Source organism: Ipomoea triloba, chromosome 9 (assembly GCF_003576645.1).
Source record: "Ipomoea triloba cultivar NCNSP0323 chromosome 9, ASM357664v1".
NCBI classification, from domain to species: Eukaryota; Viridiplantae; Streptophyta; class Magnoliopsida; order Solanales; family Convolvulaceae; genus Ipomoea; species Ipomoea triloba.
This window is the reverse complement of record NC_044924.1, coordinates 24,609,172-24,632,698: the sequence shown is the minus strand read 5'-3', so window position 1 is coordinate 24,632,698 and position 23,527 is coordinate 24,609,172. Positions and strand designations below refer to the sequence as shown.

The 23,527-nt window shown below is 36.3% G+C and overlaps 1 protein-coding gene across 1 annotated transcript; it reads left to right on the top strand.

Moving 5' to 3' along the window:
• Positions 1-15,545: 15,545 nt before the first annotated feature.
• LOC116030320 (mavicyanin-like) lies at positions 15,546-17,437 on the top strand. The gene is made up of 2 exons (XM_031272540.1): positions 15,546-15,788; positions 16,809-17,437. The coding sequence occupies exons 1-2, from the start codon at positions 15,629-15,631 to the stop codon at positions 17,231-17,233; spliced, it is 585 nt and encodes a 194-aa protein (XP_031128400.1). The 5' UTR covers positions 15,546-15,628; the 3' UTR covers positions 17,234-17,437.
• The last annotated feature ends 6,090 nt before the right edge of the window (positions 17,438-23,527 follow it).

The window sequence follows — 23,527 nt, the reverse complement described above, 5'->3', positions numbered from 1 at the left end:
TGTAGGATTTATTCATGTTTATTGGTCGCTTGTACTCATTTCCTGTCATTTCCTGTTTTTAAGTTTAATTGACACTTCTTTTTTTACAATTATCTAATAATTTAGAGATTTGAAAAATTTTCTCGAAGAGTAATCATTGCTTAGCTCCAGCTTAGAGTCACAGGCTGGAGAACCTTCAGCAAAGAACTTTGGGTGTGTGCAGAGACAGGGATTTGAACAGCAAAAAACTGTCAAATAATAGCTGCCAAACCAAGTTGCCTGTTCTTAGATTTGAAATGGCAATTTCAGACAAAAAATGAATCAAGTTGGGGAGACCAACATGCAGACTGCTAATTTTGGCATTTCTCATTTCAGTCTTTCAATTTGGTAGGAGTGCTTTAAATTTGTTGTATTAGAAAGATGTTGAGCAAAAAACTATGGAAAAACTCATCAAGCATTAGCAGGCAAAAAGGACAAGTGATACAGATTGCATTTTATATAGAACTGAGACAATCAATATATCTGAATTGAGTTGGCTAAGAGCACCTCCAATGAAGGGTTGTGTTTTTTAAGTGACTTCCCTGTAATTGCACTTTCCCTTACAAGTAACAAACACTTTATTCATGATTAGTATTACACTTTTTAATATAAGTAATGCATTTTCATCTCGACCTGACCCTCATGGACAAGAATTTGTGAGATGGTCTCACACAAACTTTTGTTTCTGTATTTTGTTTTTGTTTTGTTTTTTTGTTTTTTTGTTTTTTTTGTTTTTTTTTTTGTTTTTGTTTTGTTTTGTTTTGTTTTTTCTTTTTTGGTGGGTTTTGGTTGACTTGAAAGAAAGATAACATGCCCATGCGGAGGGAGAGAATGAAGGAAAATTTCTTTTAAATCAGGGTTTTTGTCAAAGAGATGAAAAAACATGTCTGTTTGATGGCAAATTATATCGTTTACCAGGGTCCACCTTGCATGGTGGATCATGGTCCAACACAACGTCATTTTATATGAAGTGTCAAGTGTCAACTAGTGCATCATATTTAATAACACCATTCTGTATTATGTTTATAATTTTTTTTTTGGTAAATACTGTATGTTTATAATATTTGTTCTATATGTCTACTATAAACTTAGACCTTAATATCTATAAACACTAAACTAGGGGTGTGTTTAGTTCAAACATTGAAATTGGAATGACAATGGGAATCAAATACTTGGTAATAGTAATGTGTTTAAGTGTAAGGAGTTACTTTGTTTGGTAGTAAACAGGAATGAGAATCAAAATAAATAAAAATATAAAAATATATATATACACACACACACACACACACACACACACGCACGCATGCACGCGTCTGAGCACACACAACACGTATATGTGTGTGTGCGCGCGCACACACACACATATACGTGTTGTGTGTGCTCAGACACGTGCATGCGTGCGTGTGTGTGTGTGTGTGTGTGTGTATAATTCAGTTCGCGTGCGATAGGTCTTCTTAGGTGCAGTTGCGCAGTGAGAGGAGAGCCATTAATCTTGCCAAAATCAACGTCCAAGATTAACAATGCTTAAAAAAATGCGGTGCCAATTTAGTAAATTTCCATATGGGTCAAACTTAATGTGCGCAGGATTTGTGCTTAAGGTGCGTAGGTCTTGTACTTGGTGAGTAGGTCTTGTGCTTAAGGTGCCTCGTGTTTCTTTTTCAAAACTGGAACAAACCTATCCACATAACTAGCGGGCTAGAGTGGCCCGTCACCCAATACCTCAAGAAAAAGGCGGTAGAGGGTAATGGACACTCCTTGCCCGCCACCCTTTTCTCTTTTGAACTAAGGGGTTTGCCAGATCCCTCACTGAGGCCCTCAAGAACAAAACTTAGGTGCATCATTTTAACACTTAAGGTGTGCCATTTTAACACTTAAGGTCCGTTGTTCTAACACTTGGGGCGCGTCTTTGTATCACTTAAGGTGCGTCATTCTTATAAACTGAAGGTGCACCATTTTAACACTTAAAGGTGCATTGTTTTAACGCACCATTTTTTAGCTTATGCTTCTTTCTTCCAGACACGCGTTTTTTTGTTTTTTGTTTTTGTTTTTTTTATTTGCATTGATTTGAACCGTTGATCTAGATTTGATCAACTGCTCAGATCTAACCGCATGGAAAGCTATACCCGCACCTAAAAACACACACACACACACACACACACACACACACACACACACATATATATATATATATAAATTCCATATTTAATACATGGATAATGAGCTTTTTATTTTGTTTTTTTTTTCATTTTTTCTCCCTTATTTTTTATTCTATTGTTTAAAAGTAGAAGAGTAAAAATGTAATGAGTTTTGTAATTACTAAAGGATTTGATTCCAATAGTAGGATAACAAAAATAGACAAACAAACATGGTAATGGGTATAGTAGGGTGCAAAAGTCCCAACCAAACACACCCTAAATGTACATCATATGTATTTCCATTCGCTCTCTATAATAGGTTCTTAATGTTCCTTCTATGTATTCATAAACAAAGTTTAATGTACATAAACATTATATTACAAATGCATAATGCTTAATAACATCAATCTTGTACTATGTTCATAATATTTGTTCTATGTCCATAAACATTAAACTAAATGTAAATCATGTGCATTTCCATTCACTTTATAGTAGGTTCATAATGTTCATTCTATATGTTCATAAAAAAAAAGCTATTGTACATAAACATTATACTATAGATGGATCATGTTTAATAGCATTCATCTTATACTATATGTCCATAAACCTTAACTTTAATGTCTATAAACACTAAACTGAATGTACACCATATGTATTCCATTCACTTTATAGTAGGTCCATAATGTTTTTTCTATATGTTCATAAAAATGTATAGTGGCGTATTCTTTCTATTTTACGCACGAGTGACATAACGCCCATGCTTTAGTCGTTATACAGTGGACCATGGTCCACAATGCATTGTGGACCATGGTCATGGCTGATACTGCAGTTGTGTTGAACTGATACTGCAGTTGTGTTGAAAGGGAACAACAGTTGCGCGGAACAAAGGACGTTTCATCCGCCTGGACTGCAGTTGTGTTGAACGGATAATACAGTTGTGTTGAATGAATGAACGGCCTCTGTTCTGCGCAACTGCAGTTCCCTTTCAACACAACTGCAGTATCAGCCATGGCCATGGTCCATAATGCATTGTAGACCATGGTCCATAGTATAATTTGTGCCCATGCTTATTCCATCTTATTTGTTTTATCCTTTCTGTTTTTCCAATAGGTTGCTTCACGTCCGTTAGCTTGCCTGTGGGTATGCCCTCTCCTTTTTTCTAAACCTTTAGGTTTTGCGCACAGATGTCCTCACGCCCGTGAGCTTCCCCTCTCAATAAGCTTATCCTTTCTGTTTTCCCAATCGGTTGCTTTGCGCCCGTTATCTTGCCCGTGGGGACCCCTTCATTTGTGTGCCAACCATTATAATTTGTGCACAGACATTGACTCGCCCGTGCACATTTCTGATGCTTTATTTTCATCTTTCTTTGTTCTTTTCCCTATTTCTCAACAAAATTTTCCTCATCACTCTGTTATCTCCGTCTCCTGTCTTGCGCAACCTTCCCCTCTCTGTTTGCTCGCTAGTTTCCCCTTTGCCTCGTCAATTTTCCCCTCGCATTACCGGTGGCACCCCCGTCGTTTAGTCTCTATTTTTCCTCACGTAACATGTGCTTCGTAATAGCCTAGAATTTTTGCTTTTACTCTTCAAGTTTTGCTTGAATTTGAACTTACAAGGTAAATATTTCTCTTCTATTCTCTTATTCTTTGATTTGGTGCTTTAATTGCTCTATTTATTGGAATATTGGACATAGTTAGGGTTATTTTTTTTTGAGTACTACTGACTCTGTTACAATGTAGTATATGTTCATAGCTACTTTCTCAACCTACTGAAGCACAAAGAGTCAACAGTTGCCTCCACTGAGGCTCAAACCCACTCCCATCATCCATGTGGGAGTGTAAACCGGGACACCGGGTGCCACTAGACCATAAGGTCTTTGGCGACATAGTTAGGGTTTGTGATTGGCATCGTGGACAAGGATCCCTGAGCATTTTGTAACGAATTGATGTCACATAACACAATTCAAATCCATATCATAACATATCTATCTATTATCATAATTCAGATCCATATCATAACATATCTATCTATATGCACAAGCCCTTGGTATTGTTGGTTTGTATGGTTGGGACTCCAAAGTGAACAAGTGTGACATAAGGCAAAAGGAGAGATTGTGAAGTTTACTTTAATTTATCCCTATTATGAAAGAGGCAATTGTGGGTTTATAAGGATGTGAAAGAGACAATTCTAAAAGAACTAAGAGAAAATGATCAAATACACCCCTGAACTGTATATGAAAAGTCAATTAGACCCTCGAACTTTTAAAAGGTACAATTAAACATATCAACATGTCATTTTAATGCATTCAAGCCCAAAAGTAGGTCAATAACATATAATAACATGTCTTTAAGATTCAGGCAATAGTCCAGCCACCTCCGGAGAAAAATCTAGATCGACGCTCTTTTTTATTAATTTTTTCAGTTGTTCGATTGTGTTGTTCAGAGACATGATAATGGCTTCCTTCTCCTTCGCCACGCTATGAAACTCCTGCTTCTCCATTTCAATCCTTCTCAACATGTTTTCCAGCTCGATCACCTTGTTCAGAGCCTTGGATATTTCTTCTTCCTTTAATTTCAATAAGAATTGCTTCTTTGATTCGTATTTTTCGCAATATCAATGCCAGTTGTTGTTTCCTATGCACTTGTAAACCCAATCTCAATCTCTCTCATTATGCCTCGAAACAAACAGATAAACCCAATATCATATTTGAACTCCGAAAATACCAGAGAAAAAAAATCAAGAATATGGATTATGAATATAAACAGATAAAGTGATCGATTTCAAGAATCAGTTTCTCAAGTTTAGGCACGAGATTCAGAGAGAAACCTATTGACTACTGAGGATTATTGGTTGCCAAAAAATTGTGATAGTTCTTCTGTTGTGACGGAATTTGATGAAACTGCGGGATGATTATGTGTTGCTACGATAGAAGAGGAGGGGTGGGTTGAAGCAAAAGTTATCAAGACCAACAACGCCGTCGACGACGGTGGCATGAAAGAAAGACCAAAAGCATATGGTCATGTTTCTGATTGAGAAAGACAGTGATTTTGTAATCAGCAATGTTGGTCAACGACGACTTGCTTACAGGTAAAATGGATTTATTTGATCAATTTTAATAAGTTGAAGTGTTTAATTGCATTTTTTAAAAGTTCAGGGATCTAATTGACTTCTTGTATAAGGTTTGAGGGCCTATTTGACCCTTTTCCCCTTTTTAAATTATGGAATTATATTTTTTTTTTTAAAAAAATGGTATTCAAATGTTTGATTGATTAACAGATAGAAAATGAGTAATACTCTATAAGATGAATGAGAACTTATATCATACATGCTGAGAGAGGTTACTGATTGTTGTAAAAATACATGTTAAATATGTTGTTTTGGTGAGGACTAGGGATGGACTTGCGCGTACTTGTGTAGTTATTTCTCCACTAGGCACTAAGATATGAATTCTTAAGAATCCAAGCAACATCGCAATCAATATAGATAATCATCCAAAAGACACAATGTAAACAAACTTTAATTCAAAACAAAAGATTAAAAGGAATGATAAAGGCAAAGGGGTCAATTAGGGCTATTACCTTCTAAATGCTAGTTCAATTCTAAGAAATTGGGGAGGAATCTTCAGCCAAGGGTTCACAACAATGCACACAAGAATCCTCAATCTTTCAATAAGCACAAAAAGCATTGAAAATCCCTAATCTTCTTTTACTTTAGCAAAGAGAAATTGGGTTGCGAAGGAGGAGGCTTGAGTGCATTTCCCAACTTTCGTTGCGAGAGGAACTCTCCAATGGCATGTTAATCTCTATTGCTTGTGCGCTACCTGCTTCCTTAGAGAACTCCTTGCTCTGGCTTCTTCCAAAGTACTTCTCTATTCCAATCATTCCATGCTACTCTCGGTCTCTCAAATGGTCTCTTTGAACCTTAAAATTAGCTAGAATTGCTTCTTTTTCTTCCATTCCCTTGTCAAAGACGTTGAACGAGCCTAATAACACAAATAGTACAAATAAACCTCATATATGTATTCTTTTTCAAGGAAAATTAAGCATAAAGTGAGTTAAGATATTGCAATTAGGCAAATGCCCAACAAGGAAGAGACACAAATAATGGGAAGTCCATCCAGTCATACTTTCTCAATTCCGAAAGTCCTTTTTTATTTTTTATTTTTTATTTATTTTGAACAAGATTGTGACACAAGCCTCTCATTTCACACAAATTGCAAGGCTTTTTACACTCTTAACTCTTTTGCAACTTCTCGAGCTTCGCCTTAGAAAAATGAATACCCCATCAAAGATTTAATTATAGATTTGGAAGTAATTCATGACTCAGCTCCTAGGAAGTTGGTCTCACCCACTCCACTTTTACCTAAAAAATAATTAAGTGATTGCATAGACTCTTTTAGTTTTTGGGAAAATGGTCAAATAAGTATCTAAATTTTACCTAAGAAGTCAGTTAGACCCTTAAACTTTTAAAAGTTACAATTAAACTCATAAACATGTTATTTTGGAGCAACGAAATCCACAAACCTGTTGGTGACCTATAATTGCAGCTCAACTAGGATTCTAGAGACCTCCGATGGACCTCGGCAAATGCCCGACCAAATTTTGACAAGCCATGTCAAGTATCAGCAACCGGCGACCGTTCCTATGTCAAATACCAGCGACCGGTGACTGTCAAATGGTCGCCGGTTATTGGTATTTGACATGGCTTGCCGGAATTTGGTCGGATGTTCGTCGGATTTGGTCGGAACCCTAGTTGACTTGCAATTATAGGTCACCAATTAACATATTTATGGATTTCATTGCTCCAAAATAACATGTCTGTGTGTTTAATTGCAACTTTTAAAAGTTTAAGTGTCTAATTGACTTCTTGAGTCGGCTCTCAGTGAGCATACCTGCAGTTTTGGTTGGAGATCAGAAACGTAAACGTACAGAAGGGGCTTCAGATTTGAGTGGTGAAGCTAGTGATTGGAGTACGATGTTGACATGTCAAAAAATGGGGTGGAGGCGGGTATTGCTATGCAATCCCGCCTAGGTTTATCAGTCTTTTATCATGGAATTACCGGGGGCTTGACAACCCGACGGCAGTTCGAGTATTAGCGGACCTAGTCCGTGATAAGAGGCCGAGCGTGATATTTCTTATGGAAACGTTTGTTGATGCTAGGAGGATGCAGGGAGTGCGGGTGCAAATTGGTTTTGATAATGTGTTTGTTGTGGATGCTGTAGGTCATCGGGGAGGATTAGCACTCCTTTGGATGAATTCTATTGACCTGGAGATAACGGGATTTTCTGCAAATCATATTAATTCCATGTTGTCTTTAGATTCTGGGAAACCACGGTGGCGATTTACAGGTTATTACGGGTTTCCTGAACGACGTAGAAGGCGGGAGGCTCAGCAGTTGCTTCGCACACTTGCTGGACAGAGTATTGTGCCTTGGGTAATCACGGGCAATTATAATGACCTGTTGCATCAGACGGATAAGCGAGGTAGATTACCTCACCCAGACTATTTAATACAGGGGTTCAAGGAAACAGTATTGGATTGTGGTCTCATTGAGTTCCATTTCGGTGGTCATCAGTTCACTTGGGAATGATCGAGAGGCATGTCGAACATGGTTGAGGAGAAGTTGGATCGAATCTTTACTAGTGATTCATGGTTAGCATTGTTCGAAGGCGCACATGCAACTTTTGTGCTATGTCCATACAGTGATCATCTCCCGTTGTTATTGACACCAGAAACCATTGTACGGAGGAATAGTAGACGTCGTTTTTGTTTCGACAATATGTGGCTCAGAGAGGAGAGGTGCCGTGAGATTGTAACTCAGAGTTGGGAGCATTCTCGTGGGCTCGACATTTTTGCGAGGGTGGACTACTATGGGCATGATCTGTGGAAATGGGGGCACTCTTATAATAAGGATTACCTTGGGAAGATTGAAGACTGTAAACGTCGTATGTATACCTTACGGGCCAGACGTGATGATGTGGGGGTTCGGGATTATGGTGCGGCTGAAAAGAAGTTTTTTTTTTCTGTTGGAACATCAACATCTCTTCTGGAAACAACTCGCTAAAGAACACTGGTACAAGGGTGGGGATGTGAATAGTAAATATTTCCACAACTCATTGAAAGCCAGGAAACGCATAAATAGAATGCACCGGTTAAAGAGTGCGGATGGAAGGTGGGTCGATGATGAGGCAGGGATGGGAGAAGTTATGGTCAATTATTTTGAGAGCCTGTTTACGTCTGAACAAGGAGATATGAGTGAAGTTCTGGATTGTATCTCGCCTAAGGTCTCTGCTCAGGATAATGCAACCCTTTTAAGTCCTATAAGCTCTGAAGAGGTACTTAAAGCTTTGTTCCAAATGCATCTTGATAAGTCTCCACGGCCGGATGGGATGAATCCGGGCTTTTATCAGCACTTCTGAATGTCGTTGGAGGGGAGGTTGTTGAATTTTGCAAGTTATTCATGGAATCAACCAAGCTACCTCTAAAGGCGAACGATACGTACATTGTGTTGATCCCGAAGAAGCCTAAACCATAAAATATGATGGAGTTCCGCCCGATACGCTTTGTAATGTCCTATACAAAATTGCAGCGAAGGTGTGTGCTAATAGATTAAAAACCTTACTAGATGGGATTATCTCGGATGCTCAAAGTGCATTTGTGTTGGGACGGTTAATTAGTGACAACATTATGCTTGCATACGAAGCTCATCACTACTTGAAGCGTAAGACTCAAGGCAAAGAGGGGTTGGTGGTGTTGAAAGTCGATATGAGCAAGGCCTATGATCGTGTGGAATGGAGATTTGTAGAGGCAATGTTGATCAAATTGGGTTTTGCACGTAAATGGGTTGATATCTTGTTGGAAACCATCACTACTTAATTACTATGTCTTGCATGAACAGAGTCAGCTAGGTCCTATTGTTCCAAGCAGGGGTATTCGACAGGGAGATCCCTTATCTCCCTATTTGTTCTTAATTGTGGCTGAGGGGTTGAGTGCTTTTATAAACAAACAGATGGCTGCAGGAAGCTTGCATGGTGTATCTGTCTCTCGAGGTGCACCTCCTATATCTCATTTGCTTTTTGCGGATGGCTGCTTCCTTTTCTTTCGTGCTAGTTGTCAAGAAAGTATTGTTATGAAGGCTTTGCTTGATACATATTCTGCAGCATCAGGACAGAGGATAAATTATGAGAAGTCAATTACCTGTTTTAGTACAAATGTTCCTCACACTGTAAGAGCAATTGTGATTCAGACACTAGGAGTTGTTGAAGGGAACACTTCTGGGAAATATTTGGGGCATTAGTAGAAGGAAGAAGGAAATTTTGGGTTTTCTTAAAAACCGAATCCTTGCCCAGATTCGGAGTTGGAGTGCATGGTTTCTTTCACGTGCAGGCCGAGAGGTTTTACTAAAGAATGTTATTCAGGCCATGCCTGCATATACTATGATGATCTTTCTCCTACCTATGGGGTTGTGCACAGAGATTACAACCTTGATGAATGAGTATTGGTGGACGGGATCGGTGGGGACTGGAAAAGGGGTTCGTTGGAGAGCGTGGAATGGGTTGTGTGCACCAAAGGCTAACGGTGGTTTGGGTTTCAGAATGCTTCATGAGATGAACTTGGTGTTGTTGGGTAAACAAGCATGGAGGTTGATAACAAATCCTACTTCTTTGGTGTCTCAGGTGTATAAGGCTCGGTACTATCCAAATTCCTCTTACTTAGATGCAAAGGAGGGGGGTAACCCCTCATACATTTGGAAATGGATGTTGGCGGTGCAGGAAACAATTCAGAAAGGGTGTCGTCGCTATGTTGGGGACGGGCTGGATACCATTATTGGTAGCGATGCTTGGTTACCTGTTGGTGATATCCCGTATGTCCAAACGATACTGCATGAGTCAATCTTTTATGCTCCAGTTGCTTCCTTGGTGAATGAACAAGGTATGTGGGACGTGGATTGTATTCGTGATATTTTTGACGACCGTGATGCTAGTCTAATATTGAAAATTCCAATTAGCAGACGTAGACTCCCTGACAAGTGGACTTGGCAATGGGATAGTAAAGGTGCTTACACAGTTAAATCCTGCTACCAGTTTCTCAAGGAACAGGGTCGGGATGATAGGCCATGGAACAAGTTATGGGCTCTGCATGTACCACCCAAGGTTAAAATTTTTTGTTGGCAGTTAGCATCTAGTTTTCTTCCCTCTCGTGATGCTTTATTGAGTAGGCATGTTCAATGTTCTGTGATGTGTCACATGTGTAGGGTGATGGAGGAGAGTTCTAGTTATCTATTCGCTAACTGCAGTGAAGTGAAGAAATTTTGGAGGGCTTTGGGGCTGAGCTTTAGTGATGCTATGGTACGTGATGTTACTGCATGATTTTTTAATTGTGTTTGTGGATTGAATGGTGATAAGTTGGACTCATCTGTGTTGACGTGCTAGGGTTTGTGGACAAATAGGAATGACTGCCTATGGAATAATTCTTCTTTTGATGCTAATATAGTTGTGCAGCGTTCGACCATGTACCTACAAAATTGGAGAGCAGCGAACGAAAGAGAGAAAACACATCCTGCCAGCAGAGAATTGCGAGAGGAAAGATGGTGTCGTCCGGCGCAAGGTAGACTCAAACTTAATACGGATGTCGCAATTAATCAGGGGCGTAACGTTATGGGCCTTGGTTGGGTGCTATGAGATGATGGTGGTAATTTCCTTGCGGCAAAGGGTATTCATTTTACGGGCGCGTTTGATGTTAAGCAAGCTGAAGCAATGAGCATGCGTGAGGCGCTAAGCTGGTTGAAGGACACCGGCATGGGAGATGCGGATGTGGAAACTGACTCACATCTTTTATTTAATGCTTTATGTTGTTTTTCTTTTCATTTTGCTTTTGGTTTGTTGTTTTTTTTTTTTTAAACCAAATCGAAATTTCATTAAATAAATCGTTCAATACAAGAAGGTAAGATATTAAGCCAAAAGGCGGGAACAGATTGAGAACGAGCTGCTCTAGCCAAAGCATGTGCAGCCTAATTCGCTATTCTAGAGATGAACTTAAAGGACACCACTTCAAAGTGTCTACGAAGAGATCGGCAATCACGAATAATACACCCAGCCAATGTAAAATCAGGTAATGAACCATTAAGCAAACTGCAAACCATCTGGCAAAGAATTGGCATTGTTGATAAGTGATGTCAAATTCGGGTTTGTTAGGCGATTTGCGAATTGTGCCACCCATATTGTTGTTCAAGAGGTCATTTCTGAGTCAGGTTGCGGAGAGTGGTTTGATGCCCCTCCTCCTTTTCTTGTTGACTGTCTTGTTGGTGATTAATGAATTAAATTTTTCTCTTCAAAAATAAAAACAAAAACAGAAAAGCGTTGAGTCAATTATCTAGCTGCTCCAGTACGTCCGCGTTCAATAACTTTGACTAGGCCTACTTATTATTCGTGCAGATATAAAGTTATAAACAAATGCTTCGTTGTCATATATTCAATAATGGAATCAGTTTTTAATTCAAAATTCGGAATTTGTCAATTGATTGTATTACCTGTTATGAAATAAGATATGCATGCTCTAACAACTCAACCAAACCCCAGCAGAAATCAATACCAAGTCAAAATGTGACAATCATTTTCAATGGAATTATCAACCATTACCATTAATATCAATATATATATATATATATATATATATATATATATATATATATATATATATATATATATATATATATATATGACAAGGGATATCGCAACCACTACTTGACGATATGCATTAGGTAAACCGTTAATCGACTCAAACCAAGAAAGATAATAGGCTACTCCCATTGGAAGTCGAACTTAAAAATTGGAATCTAGCTTGTGGTTACCGAACCAACAACTTAACCAACTTGACCAGCTTATTGACTAGTCTTCTTATTTGAACCTGATTCTGTATAGGCTCTGACTCTTATGAGAAGGATTCCTGTGAGAAGTGTGGACAAATGTTAGCCATGAGAACATGACTTTTTGTGAAAAGGAAAAAAAAAACATGACGATTTTGTAATTATTACAAACTTTAATGGTATACTTGAAAAATTTTAATAGTGCATATACGGACAATTAATAATGCACTCAAAATCAATAAATTATCCATAGATACACTATCAAGTTTTTTTAAGTACATGGTCAACATTTGAAATAATTACAAAAATATCAAAACATTTGTATCTTTATTTTTTTACTGTTAGATCTCCCTAGATAAATGTACAAAGAGAAAATGGTCGTCCTGTACAAAGTAAGGATTGATCTCAGTCGTCCATCAGGGTTCATTAATGGTTGAAGGTTTTAATAATAAAAACACGGAGCCAGTTTTTTAATTATTGAAAACTTTTAAATTTTCAATATTTATAATGAGTAGAACCCTACGTTGTTCCCTTTATTTTAAAGCAAATCTCAAGTGGTGATCTACCCATATGGATAGATCATATTAGTAATACCAGTGAGCAACCTCTCAAAATGATTGGGGAGCTTATTGTGCGCAGTGAGCAAATGTCTAGTCTCTGTAGTTCGGTTGAGTTACCATGATTTACATCCTCCTAAATGTTTTGTAAGGGCGGGGCGTGGGGCCCTTCGGGTTAGGAATTCAACCTTTTTGGGAGAAGATCATATTAATAATCACTTTTTATATAAGAGTATGTTCTCAGCTGAACTAACCCTTATATATATAATCGTGTACTATCAGCATTGGTATTGATTCACTCATTCACATAATATAATGCCAAAATATCATCATCATGTCAACCTACCCAAATTATCTTAATCTTCACCCAAACATCCATTAGGTGGCACTTGCGTTAGAATGTTCAAACAAAGTCTTATAGTATTTGGTGTACCAGGAAAATGGAAAACAAACTGCCCCTTAAAAAATTGCTCTTTGAAATTGGGTTACACCAGACTTTTCTTTTTGTAAATTAAGCGCGTTTTAGTTAGTACTATAATAATAATATAAGAAGGGATTGATTATTTGATTAAGTTGGCAAATTAGAGTATTGTGTGGACCATAACAAAAAATACATTTTAATATATTAAAAGTATATTATGAAATGTACATTATACAAAATAATGTATTTTTAGTACTCAAATAATGTACTTTACCGGAATATAATGAACATTTTTAATATACTTAAAGTACATTATTTGTATACTGAATATATATTATTTGATAATATTTTTCATATAGCTGTGTGAACCATGGTCCACGTAATAATGTTGATTTCGTTAGTACATGACTCACTTTACTTTAAATGATTTAAATTCAATTTCACTATAATCCCATTAATAATAAGACTTGATTCAAATAATTCCTAATTTATAAAGTAATTTTTGTAATATTTAATTTGATATTAGTTTACAAATTTATATATTTAAAAATTATAATAAAAAATCTTATTAAAAACAAAAATGAATTATAAATTATAAGTAATTTAAAGAAAGGGGAAATCGCACTTTTGGTCCCTCAATTAATTAGTAACATATTTGCAATGTTCTCCCTATTTTTCAATTTGGACACTTTCGATCCCTCAACTATTGAGACGTTAGTCAATTTAGTCCTTCTGTTAGTTAATCACAATAAACTCCGTTTAGACCATATGTATAATTGGAATTTCACATAGGAAAATGCACTTTTGGTCCCTCATCAGCAATTTATTGCTACTTGAAGATAGGTTGACTTGTCGGAAGATTGCTAGAGTGCCGAAAAAATCCCCTCCGGCGATGCACTCCCCAGGTTCATCTGATTTTGAACTTTTTACGATTCCCAATCTTCCTCACCAACTCAAACTCACCAGATTGCAAGTTTCTCCTTTTGAACGCAGCGAACTTGAAACTCCCTTCACAAAAATCTTTAAACGCGTTAGTGAATCAGAGGATACAAGCTATGGTGTAATATTCAACAGCTTCTATGAGTTGGAACCAGATTATGCAGAGCATTACAAGAATGTTCTGGGTAGAAGAACATGGTCAGTTGGGCTACTTTCCCTTTACAACAGAGACGTAGAAGATAAAGCTCAAAGAAAGAAGAAATTGGTAATCGACGAGCATGAACGCGTGGAATGGCTGGATTCAATTTCTGGAATTGGATTTTCTTGGGCACCACAAATCCCAACAGTATTTTCTGGCAATGCGCCACGATTTTGGCTTCATTCAATTTCCCGGCCGACTTTTCGACTACAAATGCGCAGGGGCTCTCACCGCCACAACTAGCTGCTTGTACTCCAGCTCGCCCAGGCGGATTCCGTTGGGAGAATCCACATCGTCGATCATAACCACCATGGACATTTGCGTAGTATTCTCCGCCATCAACAACTCCACCGCTTTCCTGGCCTTCTTCACATACTCGTAGTCCACGAAGAACACCTTCGCCGGCCTCACAGTGCCGGAGAATGGTGGCAATGTTCTTGGCATCCAGATTGGTGTCGATTGTGTTCAACACGGGGAAGAAATTGATGATGAGTGACCAAAAGTGCATTTTCTTATGTGAAATTCCAATTATACCCATGGTCTAAACAGAGTTTATTGTGATTAACTAACAAAAGGACTAAATTGACTAATGTCTCAATAACTGAGGGATAGAAAGTGTCCAATTTGGAAGATAGGGAGAACATTGCAAATGTGCTACTAATTGAGAGACCAAAAGTGTGATTTTCCCTTAAAGAAAATAAGTGAAGAAAGAATAATTAATTTTATTAATAGATGATAAATAAAACAAGTAAAATAAGACATAGCTAGCGATTATGAATAGACCTTTTGGTGCTAGGTGCGCAATTTGGAAGTAGTCTTGATACATTTCCTTTCTAAATTAAAGTTACTTTGATATTATATTGTAGGATAATATCATTGTCCACCCGTTGAGAAGTTGATATTTGTAGAAGCTTACCTTAGACAGCTCACATTGAACCTTATTAAGCATTTAAACACGCTATTTTCGATCATGCACGTACTTTTCAATGAGAGCATCAAATAACCTTAATTCTACCACAAAAATTAGCTCAAAAATGTATATATGTTTAATCTCAATTTAAGTATCACACCACAATCTTTTGTCCATATATTATGGAGTCCAGTAGATATGAGATCAATCTTATTATACTTCCTATGATATTAGTTTATTATATATATGTGTGTTAGGTTCAGTCAATTTATGTATAGCTAGTCAAGCAAGAAATAAAATAATTTTATAATTTAAACTTGTGTAATGTCAAATATATTGGCTAGTGATTAGTTATGATGGTAGGTGATTAAATCTAGAATAAGTCCGATTCAAAGTTTGCAATTCAATAGTTTACCCTCACTTAAATCATTACACATTACACGTAACTACCAACAGCATTGTGATGTCTATATATATAAAGTTTCTCTGCACCATAATGCCAATTCAAACTACACCTTCTTCTCCCCTTCACTTCACTTCCCAAAATTAACATATAGGTCGGCCAGTTAAAACCCTGCTTGAGATAGATGGCTGTGGCAGTTAATTTTGCTCTTCTTTTTGTTTTATTGGCAGTTCCGGTAGCTTTCGCCGCCGATCATACCGTCGGAGATAGCAGCGGGTGGACTCAGTCCGGAGATTATACCACTTGGGCATCAAGCAAGACATTCGCCATGGGTGACAATCTTGGTGAGTTACGTTTTTAAAAATAATAACCTTTTTAGGAACTGATGTAGTACATTTTGGTACCGTTTGAAAATTCAGAATGACTTTCGATATTTCTTGGATTTAGTTTTTTTCCGTGTTTGAGCATTCCAAGAACTCCAAGAAAATAAAATCAAAAGCAAAATATTCATTATGGTTAACAGAAAAAAGACCCAAGAAAATGTCTTCCTAAAGGGATTTTTTATTTTCCTGTCTCTCATATCTCTTCAAACCATTTAATTTTCTGGATTATTATTATTATTATTATTATTATTATTATTATTATTATAACAAATAATATGATCATTTTCAAGAATAAACTAAATAGAAAAAAATATAATTTCTTTACTTTCAGCCAAATAAAAAATATAGTTTTTTAACATTCAGCCAAGCACTAAAAATTTAAAATATTTTTCTAAAAACATGTGTTATTTTCTAAAAATCATTTTATGAAAAATATTTTTCAAGTTTCCAAACCAATCCCTAACTGAAAATATATTACTTAATCAATAGAGTAGTTTTTCAAAACGAAAAAAGTAATAAATATAAAATAATAAATGTATGTTTGGACATTTAGCTACCCGTCATCAAAATATTTTTACCCATTACATTCCTTATTTTCTTTCTCTAAATACTCCTTATTGAACCAATGAATTAAATCCGTACAGGTAGCATTCCTTATTTTCTTAGGACTACTTTAGAACAACGTAACTCAATAACCAATAGACTCATTCATTCTTAACCAAAGGTCAAGGGTTCAATTCTTGACTTTGGGTTTGGAGCAGTCTTAAATCTCCAGGCCAGCTATCCCACCCAATAGAGGTGCCTACAATCCAGCGAGGGGTTAACCATTGTATCCGACACCCTGGGTTACACCAAAAAAAAATAGACTATATTAAAATGAATTGAAAAATAAAATTGGCATATTCAAAATTTAATTTCCTCGAATTACATATATTTTTTTAAAACTAATTATGAAAACTAATCATGGATGACGGCGATCAGTTTTCAACTACGGAGGAAGCCACGGCGTGGACGTGGTGAGCAAAGACGATTACGACAACTGCAACGCCGGAAACGCCATCCAGTCCTACACCGACGGCGCAACCACCATCAAGCTATCCAAATCTGGCCCAATGTACTTCATCTGCCCAACCATTGGCCACTGCCAAACAGGGATGAAATTGGCAATCAATGTTGATTCCGGAAGCTCCGCCGCCCCTGCCGGCTCGCCGCCGGCCACCGCCACCCCGTCTCCGCCGTCATCCGGCTCTGACTCTCCGCCGTCAACTTCAACGCCATCTGGCAGAACAACGCCGACGGCCACGTCATCGCCGCCTAATGCCGCCATGGGTGGGTCTGGTTGCATGAGCAAAGTGGTGGTTGGGGTTTCAATTGTTGTAGGGGCATTGTTTGCTTTCCTGAGCTAGGCTGGAGGCAGTGCTATATTTGTAATTTCCTGATTTTTGTTGGCTTCAAATATTTTGTGTGTTCGTTTGTTTTTGTTAGTATGTTTTTATTATCTTATTTACTTTCATTTCTTTTTTACTTTCATGAGCAGTAAATTTATGTTACCCCAAGACGTACTTTGATTTCCCAAAAATTAAAAGAAAAAAAAAACCATTGGTGCTGCATTTTGTGAAATTACTAGGTCACATAGATCAAAATCTGTAAGATGAATTAAATTTGAAAAAGAAAAATGCTAATTACGCTTAATTTTACAAGTCACAAACCAACTATTTCATAACGTAGCAAAATCATTAGCATTAGTTTTTAATTTTAATTTTAATTTTAATTTTACTAATGTTTATGAGTTTATCATATCATGGAATGATTGATTTGTGGGTGGTACAATTAGGAACCAATAACACTGTCTTTTAAAAAATATTAAGAATGATTCAAATTCAATTATAGGTGTAACCAACTAATTAGTAATTAGGCCACAATTTCTATTTGATAATTTTCATGTATTATTATGTTATATACTTAAATATCTTTTGATAAATTATATGGAGTATTATACAAGAACGGACATGTATATTAATGGAACATTTTGGATAAGAGTTAATTCCATGAATGGTTTTTTGACTGACTTTTATCAATTTTTATTATCGGCCTTTAATTTGATCAAAATTGGTATCTTGACTATTGATTTTATTTCAAACTAGCATTTCCACTCGTGCGTTGCACGGAATGGATTTGTTATAATATGTTAATAATATTTATATCGAAATACAATTGTGTAAACCGTAACATCAAATATTATATAGTGGAATTGGAGAATTAAGTTGAATCGATTGTGTTTTGTGATATTATTATTGCTTGAATATGAACAAATAATTACCAATTAATAACAAACATGTAGATATACACATTCGGTGTTGATACTTTAAACAATATACATCAATGTTTAGGATTTGTATTAATTGGTCTAATTATCTCGTTGTGTAGCAACTCAATTATATAAATTATATCTACGGAAGATATATTTTCTATATAGATATATAACAATTTTGTCATCTTTCTATAAAAAGAAAACATAATATAACTTTTTTGAATTACACATTATTGAAAACTTCTTTGTAGACGACATTGGTAGTAGTAAAAGAATTTTGTCCCTACTCGTCTAGAGCTAACAGGCCATCAAGATGAGTGACATGTGAAAAAGCCACGTACAACTGGTCGTGATTAAAGATCAGTTTTTTAGCAATAATCCAACGTGAGTTAGTGTTTGGCCTTGACTTTTGTTGATAGTCATTGCATATGCAAGCATCAACGTAAATTGATTACGTTGGAACTTAAAGGGCAATCTCGTATCAGATGGGGTGAGAGACATTCCGGCAATAAGAACTTTGGTTCCTTGATGTGTCCCATTAACTATTTTTGCTTCCACAATATGATCTATCAATCTTGTGACAATGAGGCGCGTACCATTGCAAAGACCAATAACCTTTAATGTCAATGAATGATTGGGAAGCCTAGACAATCTCAGACTATTTAAGAATTCAGGAGTGCATACTTGTAATAGATTTTCACCGTCTGATTCTGCCTTTCACAAAGAGTCACAACTTAAATAAGTTTGACCTTCTGTAGTGTTCATGTCGCACATGTACTGATTAATTTGATCAACCACATCTAAAGTTGGTGACAGGATCGCTCGGCCTTCTAGGTGCAACTCATCAATCATGCCATATCTCGCGCTTGGGAAGATGTTTTTTACTATAGTTGCTATGGGATCATGTCCACACTTCAAGAGAAACCTTGGCGGAATATCGATCTTAGACAACCTATTGTTTACAACCCCTGTTATCCCATATCCGATGTCTGCAATCCATTTTGAAAACCAATCAACCGTCTGTCTATCTTCCTCTGAAGTTAAGTTCCGTAGTCTTAAGTTCTTCGTGAGCCTCACTACCTTGCAATTTGTCCAAAGGTATGAAGAATTAATAGTTGCTTCGACAATTATTGGTCTCGTTGCTTTGGGAATAACTGGAAGAATCTGTCTAAAATCACAACCCAAAACTACTGTCTTTCTACCAAATGTCTTTTCAGCACTACCCAGTATGACAAACCTCAATAGATCCCTCATGGTTTTGTTCAAAGCCTCAAAACAGTATTTGTGCGTTATCGGTGCTTCATCCCATATTATCAATTTGCTCCTTATTATAAGCTCAGCAAGGTCACTGCCTTGCGATATATTGCATGTGGAATATTCATTCAATGAGAGTGGTATAGCAAATCTGGAATACGCCGTTCTGCCTCCCGGTAAGAGCAAAGATGCTATTCCACTTGAAGCAACGCTTAGAACAATATCTCAGGCGGCTCCTTATCTTTAAGGATAACGTCATCCACACGAATGTCTTGCCTGTTTCTCCGTAACCATATTCAAAGAAGAGTCCACCTCCATTACAATCAATATCATTTATCATAGAGTCGTAAACATTCTTTTGCTCATCCGTCAACTGTGTTACCAACGTTTCATGCTCTGTCTTCAACGATTCCATGCCATATGCCAACTCTTCAGCTATCAACATGTTTTCCATCAACCCCATGCTGGTTTCGTCTGGAAGTGGCATTTCTGGAAAGTCTCTCAAACTCTTCCCCCACAAAGATAACAATTTCTCCAACTCCACAAGAGCAAATTGTTTCTTATCGGAATATGATAACAACAGATGTTCATAGTCCAAAAACAAAACAAAAAAAATAAACAAATAATTTTATTTATAAATAATGATAAGCAAATAAGTAAGTCGAATAATTTTTTTTGCATGTCGAAATACTTGGATTGTGAATGAGACGTCGATGATGAAAATGTGCATCCTCTGCAAGAAATTCCCAAACAGCATCCCATACGACCTCTGGCCTACTGATTGTACTTGAAGTCAGCAGCGTAGCAAATAATCGTCTTAAAGCAGACGCAGATGCCCAGTAACTCGAATCAGTTAGGCAGTCGATGTACTTCTTGTCATCATCTAATAATCCATATTCATAACACGCATCCCTATATGATTTGTGAATGACACCCACAACAGTGCGTATATCCTTGTGGTTAGAAGGTCCACGTATTAGATTTAAAAGGCATCTTAGATAGTATAATTCTCCACATCCTGGCGGAACATAGAACAATCGTCCTATGGAGAACTCTGCATAAGTGAGAGAGCGTGCATCTTCGTATTTCTTGTTTATTAGCACGTCTTCCGTGTGTAGGAACATGTATGCATATGTTTAAAGATGGGTGTTTTTTTTTGTTTTTAAGTCCCTTTTATGTGATTTATTTTTGTATATACGTGAATGATCTAGCATTGAATCAGTTACTTGGACTCTGATGAAATGGTGGAGAAATGACTTAGCATTCAAGTTATTGTTTTTACTATTCTAAACTGACAACTGATCTCAAAGATTGATCTGACTTATCTTTGGACTATAATACAATGAACATGGAGTATGTTGAGCCTTTTATATTCTGAAACTAAGGTTTACCTGTCAAAAGCTTTAGCCTTTATTGATTGTTGTTTCAAGTTATCAATGCTGGAGAGAAATGTCTAGGTATTCTTATAGAGATTCTCAGATTTAGGTGAGTTTTCATGCATGCTAGGAATCATATAACTTAATGTATGTATATATATAAGCTCATAGAGTCATAGGTATGTGATGAATACGTACGTGTATGTGTAATTGTGGCAGGGAATTGCAGAAATGATTTTTTTTTAGTCCTCACATGCTATAAAAGTTCTAAGAAAGTTTCAGAATCTAGCCTGGGATGGGAGACCGATGAAGATTGAAGTTGTAGAGGTTTAATTTTAAAGTCCCCAATTTAAGATTACTCTTTGTATGTAGGAGATAATAATTCAATAATCATAAGGAAAGTTAAATGCCAATACGTACGTAGATCAATTTATGCATTTGTTTTGATCAATTTCACAGCATGCATTATACATAACTGTACTACAACATAAGTCAAATTAAACATAATATATATATATATATATATATATATATATATATATAGGGGCTGGATCCAATGAGATCACCTTATAAGATGAGATCATGAGATCCCATCTGAGTCATCTATAAAATAGGAATTAATGGTTAGGATTAATCCTAAAATATGAATAATATTAGGATAGAATTAAAAGAAAATGATAGAGTTGTAATTTGATTAGAATGCATAATAAAGGAAATTAATGGAACATAATAATTTCTATATATTAAGGAATCCTATTCAAGGTAACCCAGTTCAAGTTATGTTGGGATCTTTTGTCTGATTTTAACACACAACCTGTAAGAAAATGAGAAGAATTAGTCTCAAATGTCCAAGAGTCCCCCATGGCAAACGACAACACCGATACGTATGATTTCAAATGCACTTTTCAAGGTTTGTATTTGGTCTATCGGTGTGTGCGTTCTTGGCCACGATTGTGTGCGTAACGCTGGGCAATGTGTGTTTGTGGATGGTATAAATATGCGAATTTCTGAATGCAATTTTGCATAGGTTCATGGAGTTCATCATGGGTGATTGTGAGATTTGGTAGGTTGGTCTGTGCGTTAATGGGTTAGGAGTGTGCGTTGATGGGTTAGGGGGGTGGGGCATGGGGGTGCTTTGTAGAAGTGTGCTTTCGTTTAAGTCGGTGTGTGCTTTCTTGGCCGCGAGCGTGTGCGTAACGCTGGGCAATGTGTGTTTGTGGATGGTATAAATATGCGAATTTTTGAATGTAATTTTGCGTAGGCTCATGGAGTTCATCATGGGTGATTGTGATATTTGGTAGGTTAGTCTGTGTGTTAATGGGTTAGGAGTGTGCGTTAATGGGTTAAGGGTTGAAAAAAAAAAGGCCGCACGTGTGCGACATGTGGATTGGCAAACGGACATGATAGTCAGAACTGCCTAAAGAGAAAGAAACGAGAATTGGGAGTTACCCGTGCACAGACCAAGAACGTGTAATTTTAATAATGCATAGATAGTGACCTTCGTCTCTTTCAATTAAACATTTGTCTTAATATTGTTATCATCTTGGATGAACCGTTACAGATTTTGATGGAAGTTTTTTTGCACGATTTTACTTGTTTGCATAGTTACTTGCCAACTATGTTAAGCGTGTGCAGGCGCTAGTTGAGCTACGTGCGTTCCACTGGATGTAGAGTGTAGTGTGTGCTTTTAAGGTAATCAGAGTGTGCATTGTACTAACACAGAGACAATAAAAATAAGATTACGGCTGGGAAGAGGGAAAACCAAACAAATAAAGGAAACAAATAAAATTAACACCTAAATTAAAATGGTAATAAATACATTAAATAGCAAAAGACTAAACAACCCTTTCCCATACCATAATTACCTATATGAGCTATGGACTTTCCTTTAGGTGTTCTGCTTGGGGTTCATTTGGTTCAACCATTATTGTTGAATGAGTTATTGTGGATAAAGAAATCCCTAATTTAAGAAAAAAGATTAAATAAATTAATAAAAATTTGAAAATTTAAAATATTATGTATTCTAAAGATATTAAAAGATAGTTTCTCGCTTCAATTTGCTGGGTAATGGGTTATTTGAGTACTTTCATTGTCTACCAATCCCCCAAATAGTTAATATGATTGGTTTCAAACTATTCTTTTTTTACTTTTTTCATGGTATTAAAGAAATACATATGTATCATTTTTTGGTGTAACTACTAATTTATTTAATTCAATAACAGTAAAATAGAGTGATTCCGCTTTAATTTGTTGGGTTATTATTTGAGTACTCTCTTTGTCAACCAATCCCCAAGTAGTTAATATAATCAGCTTCAAATTATTTTAATTTTTTTATAGTATTAATAAAATACTTGGTAAATAAATATATAACATTATTTTGTACTATAACTTTGATATTTTTTTTTGATAATAATAACTTTGATATTTAATTACAAGATATTGTAAAAATAAGATAATGGACAATGTAATGAATATCAGTTGATAAATTTGAATGTAAAGAATCTTTGAATGAGAGAAAATAAAGACAATATAACTAATGAAATTGTTTCTCTTATTTAATTTAATTTTTTGATAATGAATCATAATTCTAAATTAAAGAAATACATATATATCATTTTTTGTTGTAGCTACTAATTTATTTATTTTTATTAATTTAATAAGAGTAAAATAGTGTGAGAAACTTAATTATGTCAAATTTGATTGAGATGAGGTTCGAACCTAATACCTTTCTTATAGAAATTAATGGGTAAGTTAAAAGT